At 39.0% G+C, this 23,509-nt stretch overlaps 1 protein-coding gene across 1 annotated transcript in view; it reads right to left on the bottom strand.

The window, feature by feature from the left end:
• The window catches only part of LOC136857286 (protein qui-1), a 2,256,165-nt gene that overhangs the window by 20,658 nt on the left and 2,211,998 nt on the right, over positions 1 to 23,509 (bottom strand). The window contains exon 26 of the mRNA XM_068225125.1: positions 10,155 to 10,317. Within this exon, the coding sequence (XP_068081226.1) occupies positions 10,155 to 10,317 (163 nt within the window). The remainder of the gene's footprint in view (positions 1 to 10,154; positions 10,318 to 23,509) is intronic.

The raw sequence follows: 23,509 nt of genomic DNA, 5'->3' as shown, positions 1-23,509 counted from the left end.
ATAATAATAATAATAATAATAATAATAATAAACGGCCTATGTATAGCTTGGTGGTGACCTAATGAGGATAAAATGAATGGCAAAGACTTGACAAAAAGTCCCCAAGCCAGGTGAATTAAGAGTACGAGGGGTTGATTCTGAAAATTGAACTGGGCCATCAGACCAAAGGCAGGCATTTCATCCATTTTGCCACAAAGCCGGACTTTAATTTGCTAAACCTTAGGCTACCATCTCCACTCATCAGGTGTTGATTACTGACAGTAGCCGAGGCCAGGGCGGTAGCTTGTGAAACACAGCCTTGACAACACAGAAGGCTTTTCCTTTGGCTATTGGCTGCAGCTCAGAATGCTTAGGGTTTGACATTCACTAAACCAAATATTGAAAAGGGGTAACATAAGTTTAGTGGTAGGCCACGTCTTGATTCCAGCATACACCACTGATATACAGAGTTTTATATATGTGGGGTAGTCATTCAAGGGCACTAGATAATTAATGATGTAGCTGCTATCACAGAATATGAATTATTATTATTATTATTATTATTATTATTATTATTATTATTATTATTATTATTATTATTATTATTATTATTATTATTATTATTATTATTGTTACGGAGTATTGTGGATGTGCAGAGGTGAAAGAAGGTGCTGGGGCGAACAGGTCTCAAAAATACGAAATTAAAATTAAGATAAAATTTAACAAGATTATATTTTCTTTTCAAGATCAATAAATAACAATTATAACAGATACTCAGTAGCCTAGCAAGAATTCGAGAGAGTACAATTACAGTGATTACAGGATTTGGGCTCCGAGAGCCAGACACACACTTCTTGAGCTATAAGCCCAACTTGACACATATACGAGATTCAACAAAGGGGCAGAAGACCCCAATCATGCCCAGGAGCTCTTGCTCCCAATTACACAGTAAAGCCTCCTTGAGGCACGCAGATATCAAAATTTTAAGAAAGAGCAACCCGCTCTTAAAGTTCAAGCCTATCAAAGGCCACACCAAACTCTACTTTCAAGCTGTCCTCCAAGTACATGAAAACAGGGGTAAAAATACCCAACCTACTGAGGCCTATTAAGTAAAGAAACAGGTCAATTACATGGCCTCCAAAATACCAACTTGAGAGGAGGCGAAACTGCACTCCTAATACATTTCTTTAAAAACCTATTTAGCACTAGGCCGCTTATGCAAGGGCTAATCCCATACTAAAGATGTGACATGATAGGAAAACTTATTACATTACGAAACAAAGAAAAATGGTTGAGAAAACGTAGTCACCTCAAAAACAATATGAAAGGGAGCTCGAGAGGGTTAGGCACTCTCTATCCCAATTTGTAGTTTAAGGAGATAGAATTTATACCAAGAGTCTATTACATTTTAGGGGAAGGTTACATGGTAAAAGGTTTTGAACCCGCCCCGAGGGTTAAACTGCTGAGCTGGCAAGAAAATAAGTTATAAAACGGCCATTACCTGTTGGTTGAACTGCTGCCCGAAGAAAGAGGCGCTTCCCGCCCCCTGCTACGTACTTTACACACTGATAGATGTTACTGAAGTAGCGCAGAGACCCGAAAATCAGCAGTTTATATACCCTCGTGGAACATTCGAGACCTTTCATGAATGAGAACACCCGCCCACAAGCCTTTTATTGGATAATGGCAAAAACTATTACACTAGACGAAGAAGAAACCCCTTATTGGTGGAAAATTAATTACAGAAATTCCTTATTGGTCAAATTCAAAACTGGCAGAAAGAAAGGGTTAATATTGCCAACTTAAACAATGACTGAAAGAAATTTAACAAAGAACAAACTTATGAACCCAAAATTTCTCCAAAAACACAGTTCGTTCACTTCGCACTAGGGTGCATAATTGTAGTCCTTCAGTAGTGCCATCTAGAAGAGAATGTCCACACTTCTTACTACAGGCAAAACAAAAATACATCGAAAACGACACAGTTCAGAAAACTTCAAAATTTACAAGTACATCTTCTGAGAAACTTGAGAATTAACACTGTAGTTAAAGTTCAGGCTTCCTCCAGTAGAGGAGTTTCAACCGGCACAATGTTTGAATTAGCGGAGCAGAGGTGTACCGCCCGGTACAATTATTATTATTATTATTATTATTATTATTATTATTATTATTATTATTATTATTATTATTATTATTATTATTATTATTATTATTATTATTATTATTATTATTATTATCATTAGTATCTCCATACGGTGGGATATAAAAATTAGTGTCCTAGAATCATCAGCACATTAGTTCCCTCTTTGTATCACTTGTAGAGTGTCAGGCTCCAGATTCCAAGATTGCAGGTTCAAACCTGGCAGAGTAAATCGAATTTTTGAAGGGTGGAAAAAGTCCAATTGGTACTCCATGCCGTACGATATCGACATGTGAGAGATCTCTGGTGACATATTTGGTATGCAATGATAATGATTATTATCATCGTTATCACCACCACCACCACCACCATCATCATCATCATCATCATCATGCCTGGTTCCATGGCTAAATGGTTAGCATGCTGGCCTTTGTGTCCAATGGGTTCTGGATTCGATTCCTGGACAGGTTGGGATTTTAACTGTCATTAGTTCATTCCTCTGACCGGGGGCTGGGTGTTTGTGCTGTCTTCAACATTAGTACTCATCTTAGATATGGGCCCAGCCCGATCCTGACAAATGTGAAAGTTGCCTGTAGAGCATATACCAGGCCTCTCCACAGTCCACAAACCATTATATTACAATATCACTATCGTCATCATCTGGCTCTTCACCAAAATTTTGTTAATGTCATTTGTATTTCTATAATTTGTTTTTATTTTCTTTCTTCTCAACATATGTTTAATTTGGCAGTCTATTTTTCTCTATTCTGCTATGGCTTTTCCATCTTTCATTCTCATTTTCTTTTTCTTGCTAGTGGTTTTACATCGCACTATCATATTGAAGATTTTTGCGGTGGCAGAAGGGTGGGAAGGAAGTGACCATATCCTTAGTTAGTGTACAGCTCCAACACTTGCCTGTTGTGAAAAAATGGGAAAGCATGGAAAACCATTAACAGGGCTGCCGACGGTGGAATTCGAACCCGGCATCTCCTGAATGCAAGCTCACAGCTACGCGACCCTAACTGCATGGCCAAATAATTGCAAGCCATCCTTCATGACCATATCGATGAGTACAATCAACAAATTAATTTAAAAACCACCTAATCGATACTTTATTTTTTGCCTTGGGCAAAATTAAAAATACATTAGCACACACAGAACATGTTTCGACCACTTATTGGTCATCTTCAGCTGTATAAAGATAGCTGAGATGAAAAACATTTGGACAGTAAGCACATTGAACCTTAAAACTATGTCCTATGGGATCTTGAAAACTATTGCTCTAATTCCTCTAAAAGAAGGGAGGGGTGGGGGTGGGGGGTTGGATGTAAGGTAATATGTGTGGATGATACTTAAATTACAATTCGCGTCTACAATTGTGTTGAAAAAACTTATTAACTAATATACATATTTAACTAATTTAACTAATCTCAAGTAATATACATATTTAAAATATTTCAAGCGTCTGTGGTGATACACTTTTTGTAATAACACTAGGGCCATGAATAAAAAAGTCAATGTTTGTAACAGTCTTCAGGCATTTGTGAGATAATTTAAGATCATTTTTTAAATATGTTTATTAATAAATAAGTTTTTAACATCATGTAGATGCAAATTTTAATTTAAGTAACCCTCTCACAAATGCCTAAAGACTGTTACAAACATTGACTTTTTTATTCATACCACCTAGTGTTATTATGAAAAGTGTATCACCACAGACGCTTTAAATATTTTAAATATGTATATTAGTTAATAAGTTTTTTCAACACAATTGTAGACGCGAATTGTAATTTAAGTATCATCCACACATATTACCTTACCCCCAACCAAACACCCCCCCCCCCTTTCTTTTAGAGCAACAAGAGCAGTGGTTCCCAACCTGGGGGCGATCGCCCCCAAGTGGGCGATTTGGGTTATCAGAGGGGCAATAAATAACTGGGGGGGGGGGGGCGATTTGGGGGCGATGAGTATTCAAAGGGAGGAAAATTTAAATAGTACTGTACAGTAGAAGTTGCCGGATAGCACGAGTCGCTGGCTGTTCTCAGCTGCCAAGTTCACTGCACTCACCCCTCACCACAGTCCTCACCTGTTGTTGCTCAGCGCAGCAGACTGGTGACTCAACCCCCTCCCCCTCCTGCCATCACAACACACTTGCCATTAATTTTCATTAGTCTTTAGTCTTAACTGGCCTTTGTGTGCCTCATCATCAGTTTTGTGCATGTCTTTTCTGTTTTTGTGTGTTTATTTTGAAGTGTAGAAGTTCATGCACAATGGATTCAAAAAAGAAGTGTAGTCAATACTCAGCTGAGTATTTAAAATTCAGTTTTATCGCGTCACCGCAAAATGTCCACTTTCCACATTGTCTTTTGTGCGATAAAGCATTTACTAGTAATGAAGCCATGAAGCCTTTTCGAATGAAAGATCATTTATCAATAGTACACAGTGATAAAGTGAGTACAGAACTTAGTTATTTTCAACACCTCAAAGCTAAAGCTGATAAACGGTCCATTGTGTGTGAATTATTTAAAAAACGGGCAACCGACCTTGACAAAGGTCTTCTTGCAAGGTGTCTTTATTGATCGTTAAATGTGGTAAACCTCACACATGTGGCGAAACTCTCGTTTTACCGGCTACCAAAAAAAGTTGAAATCATGCTAGGCGAGGGCCCTAGTTATAAGTCATTCGGTTCCTTTGAGCAACAATACTGGTTCCAGGCAAATTGACAAAATGACCAGGGGCGTTTAATCCAAACTTGCCAATTTGTTGAATAAAAGTAAATTTGCATTGCAGATTGATGAATCAACTGTGATTGATAACAGATCAATTGTATTTAATTACCTTACGTGAGGTTTATCAGTAAACAAAAGGAAATTACTGAGGAAATGTTGCTTGCTACAACTTTGATCACTGATACGAAGGGATCGTCAATTTTCTAAGTGGTGCAAGATTATTTTGAGAAAAAAGAGATTCCCCTAACAAACGTGAGCGCTTGCACAACAGACGGTGCTCCTGCCATGTTAGGTCGCCATGCTTGGTTTCTAGCCTACCTTAAGAAAGAAGTGTCAGATGCCATCACTATTCACTGTGTGATTCATCGTCAACACTTATCTGCGAAAAAATGGAGTGATGTCCTGCGTGAAACCCTACAACTGGTTATTACTGGTGTCAACAATATCAAAGCTAATTCTCTCAGCGGCCATCTGTTCCGATAACTTTGCCATAAAAATGACGAGGAATTCGAACACTTGCCGTGAGGTGGCTTTCCAAAGGGAACTGTTTGCCCCGTTTCTTCGAATTATTTGACACTGTTATTGAGTTTCTCGACACGTCTGATCCTGTTTTAGGTGAGAATTTTAAGCAACGCAAGTTGGAACTTGCGTACTTTACATATATTTTTGAAAAAATGAACAAAGTCAGTATAAGGCTTCAAGGAAACAAGATGAACCTTATCAAGGCCAAAGGAATTACTTCATCATTCATCGCCAAGTTTGATATTCACAAGGTAAATATTGGCCATCAAGAGCTGATTGAGTTTTTCGACCCTTAGAAGGTGTTCAGTGTCAGATAACGAGACTCCTGAACTCCCAAAGGACAAAATCCTATTTTTTACTTATCACCTTGACCAGTTAAAAACTGACATGGAATCAAGGTTTGAAGATTTGACCAAGTTACAAATTCCAGATTGGATTCCAGATCCATTCTTGTTTGAAGCTTTAGATAAGCTTGATAACTCTTTTCAGACGGAGTTTCTACTGAAGTATGACTGTGAGGCGAAAGTCATTTTCAAGCAGAGCGGTTACAAGTTAGCCTGGGTGAAGCTTATGTATACTTATCCACAACTGTGGGGAAAAACTGAACCACTTCTCATCTCGTTCCTGTCAGCATTCTTAGTTGAAAAAGGATTTAGTTCCATTGACCAGCTCCTCACAAAATAAAGAAATAATTAGGATATTTTCCTCAAAGGTGACTTGCACCTGAACTTGAAGAACATAAAGCTGGATATTCAAGCTTTAACTGAAATCCACCAAGCACAAGGTAGCCATTGAAAAGGTAAAATAAAACAATAACAATGTTTTCAAACTTTAATTTACTTTTTCAAATTTAACTGTCAACTTTCTCAATTTTTCCAGATTCCAATTTAAAAATGAAAACATGTACCCCTGTTTTCTAAATGTACGTCAATGATCTTAGTTAATTATTTTACTTCTTTGTTCTTAGAAATCTGTAAAAAATGTACATTTTAATTTTTCTATTTTATTTAAGAGTGACCGGGTAAAACTGCCTTGGTTGTTTTTATATATTTTTATAAATTTTTAAAACAATAAAACTGCTTTATTATTTACACTTTACTTCAGATAATAAATGTCGTATGGCTTTTAGTGCCGGGATATCCCAGGACGGGTTCGGCTCGCCAGGTGCAGGTCTTTCTATTTGACACCCGTAGGCGACCTGCGTGTCATGATGAGGATGAAATGAGGGTGAAGACAACACATACACCCAGCCCCTATGCCGCAGGACTTAACCAATTAAGGTTAAAATCCCCGACCCGGTCGGGAATTGAACCGGGGACCTTCCGAACCGAAGGTCAGAACGCTGACCGTTCAGCCAACGAGTCGGACACTTTACTTCAGATTAAAATTAGGCATACAATGAAAATGAAAAGGGGGCGATAGGTGTTAGTCAACCTCCAGGAAGGGGAGATGGGCTACAAAAGGTTGGGAACCACTGATCTAGAGCAATAGTTTTCAAGATCCCATGGGACATAGTTTTAAGGTTTAATGTGCTTACTGTCCAAATGTTTTTCATCTCAACTATCTTTATACAACTGAAGATGACCACTAAGTGGTCAAAACATGTTCTGTGTATGCTAATGTATTTTTAATTTTGCCCAAGGCAAAAAATAAAGTATCGATTAGGTGGTTTTTAAATGAATTTGTTGATTGATGGCCAAATAACTCGGTTATCTTTCTCTTCTCTTTCTTTTTTTTTGATATGTTTTCGCTATCATTCTGTACTTTCTTATATTCTATAACATAACATACTTCCCTCAAGCGTACAGTAGCGGATGAAAATGAAAGGATAGAAGGAATTAGAGGGACTACATCTGCCCACCTTGTGGATAGGGGCAGTAATGAGCATTATATGGTATGGAATAGTGTCGCCAACCGGAGGGACATTCTTCCTTCTTTGATAATTGTTGTGAGTTAGGGACAGATTTCATAAAATGGCAGGAAATGGAAGGATTTTTTAAACTTCATGAGTGATAAATAAATTAATGTAATTCATGGCTAATAGCCTACTGGTGATCTTCAACAATAAAATATATTATAGCTGGAGAATACAGCGAATATTTAATCAACAATTTTTCATCTATTTCTACTTCGGTTGCATCTTGCTCATGCACTCTGGTCTCCTTATTTTCATAACAACTTTTATTATAATTTGGGTCCACCTAATTCAATACATAAAAATTGTTGCGTAGATATATTTCAATTTTATTTATTTATTCATATTTCTTGATACTTCCTTGAAGGAATCGTAGTTCAATCCATTGATTGGTCGGCTTGGTATGCAGACGCCTCGGAATGTCTGCATCATTGTTGAGAATGTGTCTCAGGTTGCTTCAAGACTTCGGACTCCCCTAGATATATTTCAATCAGTACTAGTTTCGACGCACCTCTGCATCATCATCAGCTGATAGAAGTTTGTAGAAAAATTGACAGTCATATAAGTTTATCAACGTCAAATTGATCACAATTTAAAACCATATTAACATGAAACTGTGTTATAGATATACTGTCTCTAAGTTCATATTATCTACAAGTGCAAGACTTGCGAGTCTTATCCCATAAACTGATAAAAACATATGCAAACTGGTTTGCTCACTTATGATATAATGTGGATTTAAAAGAACAACAAATTAAAATAGAATAGTCTTGAAGCACTATGTGCTTAATTTATCACACTTCTTAAAACTTGACATAGTAGGTGTATTGTAGTAGAAATAATTCAATAAAAACTAAAGTGTCCCTTTAATGGAGCAATCCTAATGAGGTGGAATTGAGCAATAAGTCCTTTGAGACGTTATCAAGAACAACATTCCCAGTTCAATGCGCACCTCAAAAGGTCGCTCTCCATGAGAAGCGCAAAGAAGCACAGTAAGCAGTGTTATGTTTCCCTGCACCTCACCAAACCCAGAGTTAAATAGACCACTCAAGTTCTTTGTCCTTACCTTGATCTACCCAACAATACTGTCTGCAAAATAAATATTTTAATTAATATCTGTTTAATATATTTTTTTTTGCATGTGATAACATTCAGATTCTTAAACAAACTAGCAAACATTCATATTTTGCCAAAGATGTTTGATTTACATAAAAATATACAGTATTTTATTTTAAAATTACACACATGACAATATTCACGTGATGCAATAAACGTCAGCTGATGTTTGAAATTTGTAACAGATATTAGCTTAGCAGTCTCCCAGGTGGTAAATCGCCTATCAGTTGTTTACCTAGTCTTTTCTTAACACGTAGTGAGGCGCGCTTAATTTTATAATGCTAGTGGTCGCATGTTGTTTCTTTCTCTGCCCTTGGTTCTTGTGTCTAAATTGCTGGTTACATCACATACATGGTTAATAGAGCCTTGTAAATCATAATCAGAATTGAAAAAATAAGGTGCAAACTGTTTTAAACAATGTCACGACATTTTAATAATAATACTTTTGGGTGTGATAAAATTTAGATTCTTAAACAAACTAGGATTCTTATTGCCCCGTCCTCATGTGTAAGTAGTAAATTAGAACATGTTTATGATAAAACAATTGTGTGGTAAATTTGTCCAAATTGTTGTGTTATCCTTTCATAAAATGAAAGTCCCATCTGTATCTGATAAATCACTCCCAATGTTAGCTTCTTCATCAGAAAATTCATTTTCGGTGTCTGTGTTATGATCACATTCTTGCAAAATATCTTCTTCCCCCGCCTAATATCCACTAATTTCGACTTTATCAAGTATGTCTCATTAAAGGTTCATAAAATCAAGGAAATCTGCCAACTATACAGAAAATGAATGAAAACAGTCCATTGCTATAAAAATCTCACTTTCCTTACCAGGCGTGCCACGGTCTCAATGACTGACCCTGTGTTTATCAACACTTCACTCAAAAACAAAGTAACAAATATAAAGAATCTTGATCATAATTTATAGTTTAATACCAAAAGAACAGATGCTAAAATGGGAAACGACACTGAACGAGACTTTAACCAGTGTTATCAATGAGTGAAGGAAAACCAGTGGCAAAGGGACCGACGTGCGACCAACTGAGGGTTAAATAGTTTCAAAGATTTGGGAATCCACTGAACATCTCCCTTGATAAATTATTCCAATCCCTAACTCCTCTTCCTGTAAACAAATAATAATAATTATGCACAATAGAACTGTTATGAAAGGGAAAAATGTTGTTTTAATATCTAGGGTAAAAATAATTTAGTGGGGACTTAAGGTAAAATGTAGAGATATTCTGGTCTGCTTATAGGGACACGACCCAAAGGAAGTTGAAAACACTGGTTTAGATACATTTGGCTGAATAAAAAGAAAAAGAACACTGTTTTAAAACAGGATGCACATAATTGTCCAATATTTCCAGAACTGCAAAAAAGTAAGTGCTTAATATAGTAATGTTTTGAGTCGTTCCTTCAATTGCAATCAGTTTTAAGAGATGCCTCACCGGATGAGTTGGTCATGCGGTTACGGGTGCGCGGCTGTGAGCTTGCATCCGGGAGATAGTGGGTTCGAATTCCACTGTCGGCAGCCCTGAAGATGGTTTTCCGTGATTTCCCATTTTCACACCAGGCAAATGCTGGGGCTGTACCTTAATTAAAGCCACGGCCACTTCCTTCCAGCTCCTAGGCCTTTCCTATCCCATCGTTGCCATAAGACCTATCTGTGTCGGTGCGACGTAAAGCCACTAGCAAAAAAAAAAAAAAAAAAAAATGCCTCAAAATAGTAATGACCACCACCACCAACTTACCTGAGCCAGTTTGCCTCCTGCTACCTGCCACACTTTAAGTGACATGTCTCGAGAACCAGTGATCACATGAAGTGAGTCCATAGTAAGCACAAAGCACGTAACTTCCTCGCTGTGTGACACAGTGTACCGTTCATCCTCCCGACTCACTGCCCAGATACGTAGGCTGTAAAACAAAAACATCAGTGTATTTAATAAGACTGTTGTAAATTTTACATACCATATGAGTAGTTTTCTATTATTTTCGTGCTCAATATTATAAATTTTACAGTAGAAGTTTAAACAGATTCCAATGAACCTTATGTGTATTATTTAGTTTTTCTGATTTTTCATGTATGATACTTCAAATACTTATCCTAGTTTACAGGAGGAGAAAAGTAGGCAGCAAATATTTTTTTTGCAAACAAAACTCATAACTGCAGTTCCCTGCAATTTTTTTTTTTTCCACTTTTAGGAATGCATAGTACGTGAACTATTATATTTTGAGATATGAAATTTTTTCCACTCATTTATGACTATATTGTGACATTAAAATTCTACAATTTCTTAATGTAGCTTCTTAATTTTGCTACTTCTCAAACATCAGATGTTAAGAAATTGAACTTTTTGTAATTAAATTTGAATTATGCAGTGAAGTAGTACTGTAAATATTTATCAAATATGAACATTCTAGAGTTCCACATAGCTATGAATATATTAAATGTGCAGTAAAAATTTGGAGGTAGTGGTCAATACTTCAACAGGATTGTGGACGTATGTAACAGCATGTTTCAAAGTGACCATGAAATTTACACAATTGAAAAGAAATAACGCTTAGAACCAAATAAAAAGTCTAAATTCAATGAACTCTAATTCATTGGTATCAGTTAGGCATTGGCTTCACATAATAACATTTGTGCACTTATATCTTTAATATTATGGCAGATACAGAGAGGAATGTTATAGTAGTTGCAGTGTGCACTCGTGAATCTTTGCCTTTGAAGGTGGATGGTTGATACTTGCAGGAACCTTTATAAGTATTGAATTATATAATTAATATTACTTACATTTCTAATTTCATTTACTACCACAATAATGCACAATTATGATTCGAATCTTTTGCTAAGTATTGTTGTAGCCGACAGCCAAACTTTTTGGTAAGCTGGTCCTTGGCTTGTAACGAACAGTTCTTTCTTAATGTTTCCCAGAGTAAGTTCAATTTGCCAGCTAACGCCATACACGAAGTACAGTATATTGGGTAGATCAGCCGCACCTATTTCTCTGTATTTATGCAACCTACAGTTTATAACCTAACGTAAAAACATCTCCCCTGCAGTCCAGTGATAAATTCTTTTTTAGGTACATGGCTTGAAATACCAGTATTCATTGGTGACAAACCAACAATAAGGAGATAAAATTAATTAATGCACAGAACCATGCCACTAATGCTCTGTGTTGATCAGAAACTGGGTTGTTACTAATCTATATATATAAAATAAGAGTTTTGTCTGTACATTGCTCAGAATTTGAAAATAATGGTATTTCTGTATCGGTCATGTTCACAGTAACAAGAAAATGCATTTTTTACTTTTCCGTAATTTCTGTCTGTCTGTCTGTCTGTCTGTCTGTCTGTCTGTCTGTATGTATGTACACGCATCACGAGAAAACGGCTGAATAGAATTTAATGAAAATCGGAATGTAAAGTCGGGTGATGAACCGCTACAGTCTAGGCTATAAATTATTTTAATCACGCTGAGTGAAATGGTAGTTTAGGGGAAGGCCTGAAATTTAATTCTCAAATATTTATGTCATTATTGGTCGTGTCTTAATGAAAAACGCTAGACAAAGATGGGAAATAAGTCGCTACAATATAGGCTATACACGCTGAGAAAAATGGTAGTTTAGGGGAAGGCCTAAAATTTAATTGTCAAATATTTATTTTATTAGTGGTCGTATCTTCACGAAAATTGGTCGCTATAATCTAGGCTATCAATAATGTTATTCGCACTGAGTGAAATGGTAGTTTAGGGGAAGGCCTGAAATGTAATCTATATATAAAATAAGTGTTTTGCCTGTACATTGCTCAGAATTTGAAATGAATGGTATTTCTGTATCGGTCATGTCCACAGTAACAAGGAAATGCACTTTTTACTTTTCCGTAATTCTGTCTGTCTGTATGTATGTATGTATGTATGTACACGCATCACGAGAAAACGTCTGAAGAGAATTTAATGAAAATCGGTCGCTACAATCTAGGCTGTAAATTATTTTATTCACGCCAAGTGAAATGGTAGTTTAGGGGAAGGTCTAAAATTTAACTCACAAATATTTATATTATTAGTGGTCCTATCGATAAATATTGCATAACTAAAGTTATATAGAATTAAATTTCCAATCATTTGTGTCATACATTGTTACCGTACTGGCTATGATAACACAGATATTCATGAATTTGTATTTATGTTGCTAAGTCCATATCAACGCCAAGCCACGAAAAAAATGGGTTAACGGAATTTAAAGAAAATCGGTATATAGAGTCGGGGAATAAGAAACTACAGTCTAAGTTATAAACAATTTTATTCACCCTGGATTAAATTGTAGTTTAGGGGAAGGCGCCTAAACTTTAATTTTTAAATACCTATTTTATTTGTCGCATCGAAAAGTACTGCATAACAAAAGTTATAGAGAATACAATTTCCGATCATTAATGTTTTATTCAGTTGTACCATACCGACTACGATAAGAGTGGTATTTCAGAGTCGGAAGAAAACTAAAAGAAAACTACAATATCGAAGCGCATAACATTGATCAACAATAACATTACACTGATCATTGTTTGTTGTGATATTCTTTGCCTCTTATACTGCCGCTCAACTCCAATAGATGGGATTACAGCTGCGTATCGAGTATAACAGCCTGACTGTATATTGGCGGGAAATAGCCGGGGAGTTAGAAAACTTTCTTCTTTAGCATGACATTGCTCCATACATTTTCTGATACTGCTGGTACGTAACACACTGGTTCATCATAGTATTCCAGCTATTCGATCCCTACACTGATACGCTGTTTGAATGAGCAGTGTCCACACTTAACGCAGAGGCTCACTTAGTAGTAGTAGTAGTAGTAGTAGTAGTAGTAGTAGTAGTAGTAGTAGTAGTAGTAGTAGTAGTAGTCTGCCCATCAATGATGCAAAACGACACCTGTACACTTACACTAATGTTAACTTACCTAAAGTTACAAGTGTTAGTCACTGCATTAACGAAGTTGCTTTAATCCTTGCAGACTTCCAAACGCAAACCAGGCATGGTCAGTTCCTGGATGGGTGACCAGCCAGGACTACCACAACCAACACACACGTTATTGCTGTGACAGTCATCACGAAGCGAACTCTCAAACGCTCTGGTCACACGCACAAAACTTACATGCACTACACATACACTCAACTCGCACTCATACTGAATATTCAAGTGCACAGTTAAGCAATATCGGGCGTGGTCACCCATTAGATGGGTAGTAGTAGTAGTAGTAGTAGTAGTAGTAGTAGTAGTAGTAGTAGTAGTATGACCTGGTCTAGAATTACAATTTAAGCCTATTCCAAATTATAGTACTACAATTCACTAAATAACCCAAAATTCAACCCAGAAAGAGCCGTTTCTTGAGAAGAGCTTCTTCCTCTTCACTTTTAATAAATTCTACATTAATTTTATTCCAAATTAGCAGTGAAGAGGACGTTTCTCCTCTGGCTTGGAGGAAAAATTTGCCTCCAAGTCAGACAGATTTTTTCGCCGCCAGTGTAGTGAATTGAGATTTTCCGACTCACCGGGTACTCCTAGGAAACAGATTAGTAAAAGGTCATAGTTACCCTGGGACTCTCCACTATTCGACCCCTCCGCCCCCCCTCCCCCCCGAAAAAAAGACGAAGAGTGTTCACGGATCACGACTGTCTGCGGCCTGGTCATTCCAGCTCTGGAACTTTAGACTGTTAGATTGGCAGCGTAGTACTGTTCGTTAAAAGTGAGAAAATGTGTGGTTTTTAATTTGATTGAGTATTTCATATGAAAGCATTGCTTTTACTCTCGCCATTCCTACTGACGTCATTATAATGACCTAGGTTCATTTCAGTTGGGAAAACCACTAAGACAGTCTTTTCGAGGATGTAAAAAGGCAGGTGGAGAGTGAGTGTCTGCCATTATAAAGCAATTCCCCAACCTGATTGTGACTGATGGTAGGCAAGCAGGCCTACCATTACAATGACAATTCCGTAACTCAGTCTTCATATGAGAAAAGACTTTTGGTGATTTTCCCGTCGCGTTTCTAGGGTAACGTTAAGAGCTATACAATTTAATACAGTCTTGCTCACATCGTGTACACTACCTAACCTAGAATTTTGTATGTACAATGTAGAATCCCGTAGCGAAGCACGGGTACATCAGCTAGTATATATATAAAATAAGAGTTTTGTCTGTACATTGCTCAGAATTTGAAAAGAATGGTATTTCTGTATCGGTCATGTCCACAGTAACAAGGAAATCCAATTTCTACCTTTCCGTAATGTCTGTCTGTCTGTCTGTCTGTCTGTCTGTCTGTCTGTCTGTCTGTCTGTCTGTCTGTCTGTCTGTCTGTCTGTCTGTACATGCATCGCTAGAAAACGGTTAAAGAAAATTTAATGAAAATTGGTATACAAAGTTGAGGAATAAGTCGCTACAATCTAGGCTATAAATAATTTTATTCACGCTGATTGAAATGGTAGTTTAGGGGCAGGCCTAAAATTTAATTTTCAAATATTTATGTTATTAGTGGTCCTATCTTAATAAAAATTGGTATGCAAAGTCGAAGAATGAGCCACTACAATCTAGGCTATCAATCATTTAATTCATGCTGAGTAAAATGGTAGTTCAGTGGAAGGTCTAAAATGTAATTCTCAAATATTTATATTATCAGTGGTCGTATCTGTACCGGGCGGTACACCTCCACGCCGCTAATTCAAACTTTGTGCCAGTTGAAACTCCCCTTCTGGAGGAAGTCTGAACTTTATTTAAGGTGTTAATTTTCAAGTTTCTCAGAAGATGTCACTACTTGGAAATTTTGAAGTTTCTGAACCGGGTCGTTTTCGATGTATTTTTGTTTTGCTTGTAGTAAGAAGTGTGAACTTTCTCTTCTAGAGGACACTACTGAAGAACTACAATAGTGCACCCTAGTGCAAGGTGAAAGAACTGTTTTTTGGAGAAATTTTCATGTCAAAAGTTTGTTTCTTGTTAAATTTCTTTCTGTTATTGTTTAAGTTGGCTGTATTCCCCTTTCTTTCCCCTTGTTTTGAATTTAGCCAATCCCGAATTTCCTTAATTAATTTACGACCAATAAGGGGTTTCTTCTTCAAATTGGATATGCTGCTTAACCCTAACCAAAAAATGATTGTGGGCGGGTGTTTTCTTTCCTGAAACGCCTCGAACTTTCCGCGAGAGTATATAAACTGCTGATTTTAGGGTCTCTGCGCCACTTCTCTACCATCTTTCAGTGTGTAAAGTACATAGCAGGGGGCGGGAAGCGCCTCTTTCTTCGGGCAGCAGTTCAACAAAAGGTAATGGCCGTTGAATAACTTCTTTTCTTGCTAGCTCAGCAGTTTAACTCTCGGGGCGGGTCCGAAGCGTTTCCACCATGTAACTTTCCCTAAAATGTAAAGACTCTTTGTATCTATTCTCTTTTAAGTTACCGAACGGGATAGAGAGTGCTTAACCCTCTTGAACTCCCACGCATATTGTTTTGAGGTGAACTTATTTCTCACAACCGATTCTTCCTTAATGTAATGTAAATTGTTCTTTTCTAAAGTCACCTCCGTAGTATGGGATCAGCCCTTGCATTAGCGGCCTAGAGCCAGATTAGGTTTTAAACAAAATGTTTTAGGAGTGCAGATCGCCTCCTCTCAAATTGTTATTTTAGAGGTCATGTAATTAACCTTTTTCTCACTTAATAGACCTCAGTAGGTTGGGTATTTTACCCCTGTGTATATGTCCTTAGAGGACAGCTTGAAGGTGGAATTTGGTGTGGCCTTAGACAGGCTTAAATTTTGAGAGCAAGTTGCTCTTTCTTGAAAATTTTGTTTTCTGCGCGCCTCAAGGAGGCCTTACTGTGTAATTTGGAGCAAGTGCTCCTGGGCATGAATGGGGTTTTCTGCCCCTCTGTTGAAACTTGTTTTGGGGTAAAGTTGGGCTAATTGCCCAAGAATTGTGAGTTAGGGGCTTGAAGCCCAAATCTTGTGAATACTGTACTTGTAATTTGTTACCTTGCTACTCTGTACCTGCCATTCGTGTTTTTTTCTGAATTTTGGAAAGAAAATATAACCTTGTTAAATTTTAAATTAACTTTAATTTCGTAGCTTGAGACCTGTTCACCCCCGCACCTTCTTTCACCTCTACCTACCACAAAAATACGGTAACAAGTGGTAGCAGAGCGTGGTTGAATGGGTCTCAATTTAGCCCTTTTTGACGGCTAAACATTGCTTTGATCCGAACTCTAACAATTTTCTCAGTTGCTGGAATTTTTGATTTGTCCTGTTTCAAAGTTGTTCTGTCATCATGCCCGGCCCTCGCGATGTTCTCCATCTTAACTATTTGCGCAAGGAGGAGTTGATCTATGAGTTAACTATCAGAAATGTGCAATCTGGAGGCACGGTTGCAGTAGACACAAACAAGCTTAGAGAGTCCCTTGATTTGCCCATTTCCATCCCCACTTTGGGAGAGAAAGAAATTGACGACTCTCTTTCCACGATCATCGAGAATATTACTGGGCTAGCATCTGTAGTTAGTTTTTTTGATGAAAATGATCCTTCTCCTAATCAAATTAAGCGTGTGCAAGCCAGGCTATTTCATTTTTCAAATAGAGTTAACGATCTGTTGTCTCTAAAGTTGAATGACGTTCAGAGGAAGGAAGCTAGTATGGTTCTTGAAAATCTTTCTGAATTTTCTAGTAAGGTTACCCAATTGTTAACTGGGGAAGTTCCTCCCAAAATCGATCAACCCACCACGGTGAATGTAGATAGCGAGGAAGAGCCTCCTAAGGGAGATGTCAATAGGAAAACCGTTGCAGCTCAAACAACCTCTGCCCCATTGGACGAGTCTGAACGCCGTAACTCATTGAATAATGTACGTTCTGAATTAACATCCTTGCCACTTAAACCTTTACCTACTATGTCACCTGGGTTCAGCAGCTTGCCTCATCCATTAGCAATGTTGCTCAGAGGCATCTCTAAGTTTTCTGTTAATACCACCAGTGAAGTAATTTCATTTTTAAGATTTTTAGTTGAATTTCAGGATCATGCCCTTGTTTTTCCTCTTTCTCCATGTCAGATTTTGCAAATCATCTATCCCTATGCAATTGGTATTCTCTCAGATAAAATAGTAAGAGCCATTGCTGAACAGTCATCTATTGAAGATTTTCATGCACATCTACTTGCAAATTTTATTCCTGCTCGCGCGAGGTCATCTCTGATTCAGAAGTACTATTATCGAGTACAGAGATTGGATGAAAATCTGGCTGATTTCATACAAGACATTAAGTTCTATACTAGGGTGTTTGCGCTTCACTTCCCTGAGGATCAGATTGTACAAGCTATTGTGGAAGGCATTTCACCATCTTATAGGTCATATTTGTGTTTCGCGGCGTGCCCGCAAACCTTCTCTGAACTTGAAGCATTGGCCGTCTCAGCGGAAGGAGTTAGATACGCCGATTCCTTGCGTGTCGTGAAAGAACCCCCTCCTTCGTTTAGTAATACTCGGCCTCCACCTCGCCGACCAGTCACACCCCGTAAATGTTATGCTTGCGGGTCGCCTGACCATCTTCGCAATAAATGTCCATTGGTCAAAACTAGTAGGGCAAATAATGGAGCTGGTTTATCACAAGGCTGTTTTAAATGTGGGGCTTTCTCACATATCACCAAGAATTGCCCAAATTCAAATAGCACCCCCTCCTGCTCAACCTCTGGTGCAAATTCCACCAATGCCAATAATAAAAAGTGACTAGTGGCTTCGGCTGAGTCGACTAATCCATCTTTCCGAGGCTCAGCCCCTGGTAAACAGATCGAAAATTCAGGGAACGTTCAATCTGCAAATCCATCTTTTGAATGCCCCAAAGAGTGTCTTAGGATTGCGGCGGATACCCCCGCACCGGTCCCCTTTCTCAAAATTGAGTTAAATAATGAGCCTATAACAGCTCTATTAGATTCAGGCAGTGTTTGTTCTATTATTTCGGCTGAATGGTATGCAAAATTGAAATCTGTTTGTAAACTTCCTGACTATTGTTCCTCTTCGATCCAATATGTTTCGGCAAATTCATCTCCATTAGAAATTCTAGGTTCTTTACAGGTCAAAATTCGTATTTTTAAATTTACATGGAAAATCAAACTGTTTGTGGCTAAGCACTTGTCTTGCCCCATCATATTGGGAGCGGACATCATTTCTCACACTGGTCTTGTGCTCGATCTTCAGAGTAAGTCGTGCACATTCAAATTTGCTTCCAATTGTAAAATCCCCTTGTTAAAATGTAATTCTGCATCATGTTCATCTATTTCGCCTACCCAGGATGAGATGTTGTTAGACCTTAGACATCTACCTGAGGAGCAGGCTGATAGTATTCGTAAGTTGTGTCAGTCGTTTCCAGAGGTGTTCTCTGATACTCTTGGTATTACTGACCTTATAGAATACAAAATTGAGGTCACGGATTCGATTCCTGTCCGTTTTCCGCCATATAGGCTATCTCCACCTAAAATGAAGGCTCTGAAAGAAATCATCGATCAGATGTTGAAGGATGGTATTATTAGGCCCTCTAAGTCGGCGTATTCTTCACCTATTTTTCTAGTCCCGAAACCCCAAGGGGGCTTCAGGCCTGTCATTGATTATAGGGCTCTCAATCGGAAGGTGGTGTTACAATCTGTGCCCCTTCCTGACCTTCATTCTTGTTTTTCATGGTTTCGTAAGGCCAAGTTCTTTACTATCTTGGACTTGAATCAGGCCTATAATCAAATTCCCCTTGCCGAAGAGTCTAAACATCTTACAGCGTTTGCCACGGATTGGAATTTATACGAATACAACCGCGTGCCTTTCGGGCTCCCCACGGGAGCAGCTGTACTCACTAGGCTGCTAGATAGGGTCTTCTCCGACATCAAATTTGAGTACTTGTATCACTACTTGGATGATGTCGTCGTATTTTCGGAGACCTTTGAAGAACATCTAGATCATCTGCGAGAAGTTCTCAATCGCCTTCGTAAGGCGGGGTTAACTGTCAAGTTGTCCAAGGTTGCCTTTGCTAAGCCCTCTATGTCATTCCTAGGGCATATTGTGTCACCCGATGGTGTTGCAGTCGATCATTCTAGAACACAGGCCATCCGTGATTTTAAACCTCCCAAGGACATTAAAGGTATCGCCAGGTTCATTGGTATGGTGAATTTCTTCAGGAAGTTTATTCCTAACTTCGCTAATAGAGCGGCGCCCTTAAACCTTCTTCGTAGGAAAGGCATCAAATTCGAGTGGGGACCTTCTCAACAAGCCGCTTTTGAAGATCTTAAATTAGCTCTCTGTAATGACCCTGTCCTTGCTATGCCTGATTTCTCAAAGAAATTCATCGTCCAAACTGACGCGTCGTCGTCAGCAGTAGCAGCAGTCCTTCTTCAAGAGACTGAATTAGGGAGGCGACCCATCGCCTATGCATCTAGGACTCTATCGGCTCAAGAAGCCAAGTATTCCATCTATGAGCTCGAAGGTTTGGCAGTTTTATTTGCCTTAGAAAAGTTCCGTCTCTATCTGGAACATGTCAAATTCGACCTGGAGACAGATAATCAAGCCTTAAGCTGGGTCTTAGGTAGGCCGCGTCGTACTGGTCGTATAGCCCGTTGGGCCGTCCGTATTTCTGCCTTCCAATTCGATGTCAGGTATATCAGAGGGACCGAAAATGTTGTTGCCGATGGACTCAGCCGTATGTTTTCCAACGACGTCGAGACCCATGAACCGGTCGACAGTTCATCACCTCCCGAGTCCATACTATCTGATGTTAATGCCATCTTAACAGATGCTCCCATGCTCTTTAGGGATATCGAGAAATACCAACGTGAAGATCCGACGCTGGCTCCGATAATGGAAACTCTTTCTTCTGGGGAACATGTAGTCCCTTATGTACTGAGGAATGGTGTTCTATGTTGCCCTTCGAGGCATGATAAGATGATGAAGGTTGTCGTTCCAGCTGTTCTTGTGCCTATGATCTTCAAGTACTATCATGAGACCCCATTAGGGGGGCATCTTGGAATCTTTAAAACTCGTGAAAAGATTCGTGAAATGTTCATCTGGAAAGGTATGGACGGTGAAATCCGTGAACTAGTAAAAGCTTGTAAATCTTGTTTGCTTAGTAAACCCACCATGTCCACCAAGGTAGGCCTTTTGTCTTCGCATCAGGCTTCGCGCCCCATGGAACGCCTGTATATTGATTATGTAGGACCCTTCCCTCAGTCAAAGGGAAATGCCCACAAGTTCATCTTTGTATGTGTAGATGGTCTTACAAGATTTTCCTGGTTGTTTCCGACTAAGCTGGCTACCGCTCAGTCCACCATTACTTGCCTAAATTCTATTTTTGCTTCTTTTGGTCCGTGCCAATATATTGTGTCTGATAATGCTAAGGCGTTCACATCAAATCTTTTTCTTAAATTCTGTTTTGACTTGTCCATCTCTCATGTGACGACTTCTGCTTATTACCCTCAACCATCTCTGGCTGAACGGGTTAATCGTAATCTCAGGTCCGCGCTTATTGCCTATCATCATGAAGATCATTCCAGGTGGGACACATCCCTACATTGGTTAGCTTTTGCTTTGAATTCGGCGGTTCATGAATCACATAAATTTACTCCAGCCTCTTTGATGTTCAAGTTTGTTCCCAACACGCCGCTCTCTAACCTCTGGTCTCTGAGTGACATTCTACCGGAGACAATAGACCCGGACAACATTAAAGATCTTTGGAAGAAGGCTAAAGCCAATCTTAAAGTGTCTCATGAAAAGGTTAGGGAAAGATATGATCGTGGACGGAGACCCACCAATTTGAAAGTAGGCGACCAAGTGATGGTCAAGAATTTTGTTCCCGCGGGCAAGCTTGCCCCCAGATTTCATGGGCCGTGTGTCATTCTCGATTTCCTGACGCCGGTTACGTTGTTATTAAGTAATCCAGCCACCGAGAGGATATTTAGGGTTCACCTGTCGCAGGTGAAACCTGTATAATTTCTGTGCTAACTTGCTTCATATAATCTTGAAAGGAATATGAAGGTTATATTTTTTTTTTGAGGTTTTCACCTTTAAGGCCTTCTGCCCCTTCTATAATATTTTGTTTTATATGTAAGCATTTTTGTAAAACCTTCCCCGAACCGTTAAACTGCCATCCTGTCGTTGCCACAGCCATTACCACGCTCCCGTCTCCTGCTCCACTACACACAGTGGCTTGCTTATGAAAAGAATTTCTCCACGCCGCTGGCCCCTCAACCTCACCACAATGAATGTACCCTACTATCATTCTGGTTCAACAAAATTCTGCCGTCGAGCTTTAATGTTTCAGTGCCCCCGCAGCCGCGCGGCGCTGTGCCGCGACTGGGATAGAGGAAGGGCCCCCTCTACTCCAGCGAGGTCGACCTATGCACGGCGAGCCGGAGCCCTCCTCCCGGCCAAGGCTAATGTGCGGCGCACAACCTGCTACTTGCCCGCAGCCTGTATATGTTCACCGCGGGCGCGGCGTGCTTCAACACCACTACTCCTCCCATAGTGCGGGCGAGCGGTATCTCAGGGTACTTGAGGGGTCCGAGCGGCCTCATCTGGACACAAGCTGCAGCGGCCGGTCTGGTCATCCAACTTAATCAACCTTGAAAATATTTATTCATCTACATGGACATTCCAGTTCAACGTTACTACCTTTTTTTGGATTTCCTGCAATATCTGGTGGACTTAGTAAATTATTCATCAACCTTAAAAAACTAAAATTTTCCTTCTGAATTCAACTTCTACAAACAAAAAGACATTACTTCAACAGTTACTACAAGAATTTTGAAACTGGATCAAACCAAATTTAGTAAATTTTATAAATGCTTCTGCAATTAATGTCTTATGTCAAGATCATAACTTGGAACTTATTTTGAAACAAAGTTTATGTTCCTCTGTGTTACCCCTTGGAGGAACTTTTGAGGGGGGAGGTCTATACCGGGCGGTACACCTCCACGCTGCTAATTCAAACTTTGCGCCAGTTGAAACTCCCCTTCTGGAGGAAGTCTGAACTTTATTTAAAGTGTTAATTTTCAAGTTTCTCAGAAGATGTCACTACTTGGAAATTTTGAAGTTTCTGAACCGGGTCGTTTTCGACGTATTTTTGTTTTGCTTGTAGTAAGAAGTGTGAACTTTCTCTTCTAGAGGACACTACTGAAGAACTACAATAGTGCACCCTAGTGCAAGGTGAAAGAACTGTTTTTTGGAGAAATTTTCATGTCAAAAGTTTGTTTCTTGTTAAATTTCTTTCTGTTATTGTTTAAGTTGGCTGTATTCCCCTTTCTTTCCCCTTGTTTTGAATTTAGCCAATCCCGAATTTTCTTAATTAATTTACGACCAATAAGGGGTTTCTTCTTCAAATTGGATATGCTGCTTAACCCTAACCAAAAAATGATTGTGGGCGGGTGTTTTCTTTCCTGAAACGCCTCGAACTTTCCGCGAGAGTATATAAACTGCTGATTTTAGGGTCTCTGCGCCACTTCTCTACCATCTTTCAGTGTGTAAAGTACATAGCAGGGGGCGGGAAGCGCCTCTTTCTTCGGGCAGCAGTTCAACAAAAGGTAATGGCCATTGAATAACTTCTTTTCTTGCTAGCTCAGCAGTTTAACTCTGGGGGCGGGTCCGAAGCGTTTCCACCATGTAACTTTCCCTAAAATGTAAAGACTCTTTGTATCTATTCTCTTTTAAGTTACCGAACGGGATAGAGAGTGCTTAACCCTCTTGAACTCCCACGCATATTGTTTTGAGGTGAACTTATTTCTCACAACCGATTCTTCCTTAATGTAATGTAAATTGTTCTTTTCTAAAGTCACCTCCGTAGTATGGGATCAGCCCTTGCATTAGCGGCCTAGAGCCAGATTAGGTTTTAAACAAAATGTTTTAGGAGTGCAGATCGCCTCCTCTCAAATTGTTATTTTAGAGGTCATGTAATTAACCTTTTTCTCACTTAATAGACCTCAGTAGGTTGGGTATTTTACCCCTGTGTATATGTCCTTAGAGGACAGCTTGAAGGTGGAATTTGGTGTGGCCTTAGACAGGCTTAAATTTTGAGAGCAAGTTGCTCTTTCTTGAAAATTTTGTTTTCTGCGCGCCTCAAGGAGG

The sequence above is a fragment of the Anabrus simplex genome, chromosome 1 (genome assembly GCF_040414725.1).
Source record: "Anabrus simplex isolate iqAnaSimp1 chromosome 1, ASM4041472v1, whole genome shotgun sequence".
NCBI lineage: Eukaryota > Metazoa > Arthropoda > Insecta > Orthoptera > Tettigoniidae > Anabrus > Anabrus simplex.
This window is presented reverse-complemented; position numbering and strand designations above follow the sequence as displayed.